General features: G+C 70.1%; 1 protein-coding gene across 1 annotated transcript in view; it reads left to right on the top strand.

Moving 5' to 3' along the window:
* Window positions 1-62: 62 nt before the first annotated feature.
* The window catches only part of IER5L (immediate early response 5-like), a 1,684-nt gene continuing 1,298 nt past the window's right edge, over window positions 63-448 (top strand). The window contains exon 1 of the mRNA XM_010856958.1: window positions 63-442. Within this exon, the coding sequence (XP_010855260.1) occupies window positions 255-442 (188 nt within the window). The 5' untranslated portion in view covers window positions 63-254. The remainder of the gene's footprint in view (window positions 443-448) is intronic.

The raw sequence follows: 448 nt of genomic DNA on the forward strand, positions 1-448 counted from the left end.
CCCGGACGCCCGGCTAAATAGCTGGGGCCCGGGCCGGCCGAGGCTCATTGCTTTGGCGCCGTCTGGGGAGCACGAGCCCGCGGGTGGCGCGCAGCGCATGGTGGCGGCTCCTCTCGGAGCGCAGCCGACCCGCTGACCCGGGCTCCGTTTCCCCTGCCCAGCGCGTCCCGGAGGCCGGCTGGAAGCCGAAACAGCAGCAGCCTTAGCAGCAGCAACGGCCGCGGCTGCTTCGCCGCCGCCGTTTTCAAGGGAGCATGGAGTGCGCCCTGGACGCCCAGAGCCTGATCAGCATCTCCCTGCGCAAGATCCACAGCTCCCGGACCCAGCGCGGCGGCATCAAGCTGCACAAGAACCTCCTGGTGTCCTACGTGCTCCGCAACGCGCGCCAGCTCTACCTGAGCGAGCGCTACGCCGAGCTCTACCGGCGCCAGCAGCAGCAGCAGCAACA

The sequence above is a fragment of the Bison bison genome, unplaced genomic scaffold, assembly GCF_000754665.1.
Source record: "Bison bison bison isolate TAMUID 2011002044 unplaced genomic scaffold, Bison_UMD1.0 scf7180017864375, whole genome shotgun sequence".
Taxonomy (NCBI): domain Eukaryota; kingdom Metazoa; phylum Chordata; class Mammalia; order Artiodactyla; family Bovidae; genus Bison; species Bison bison.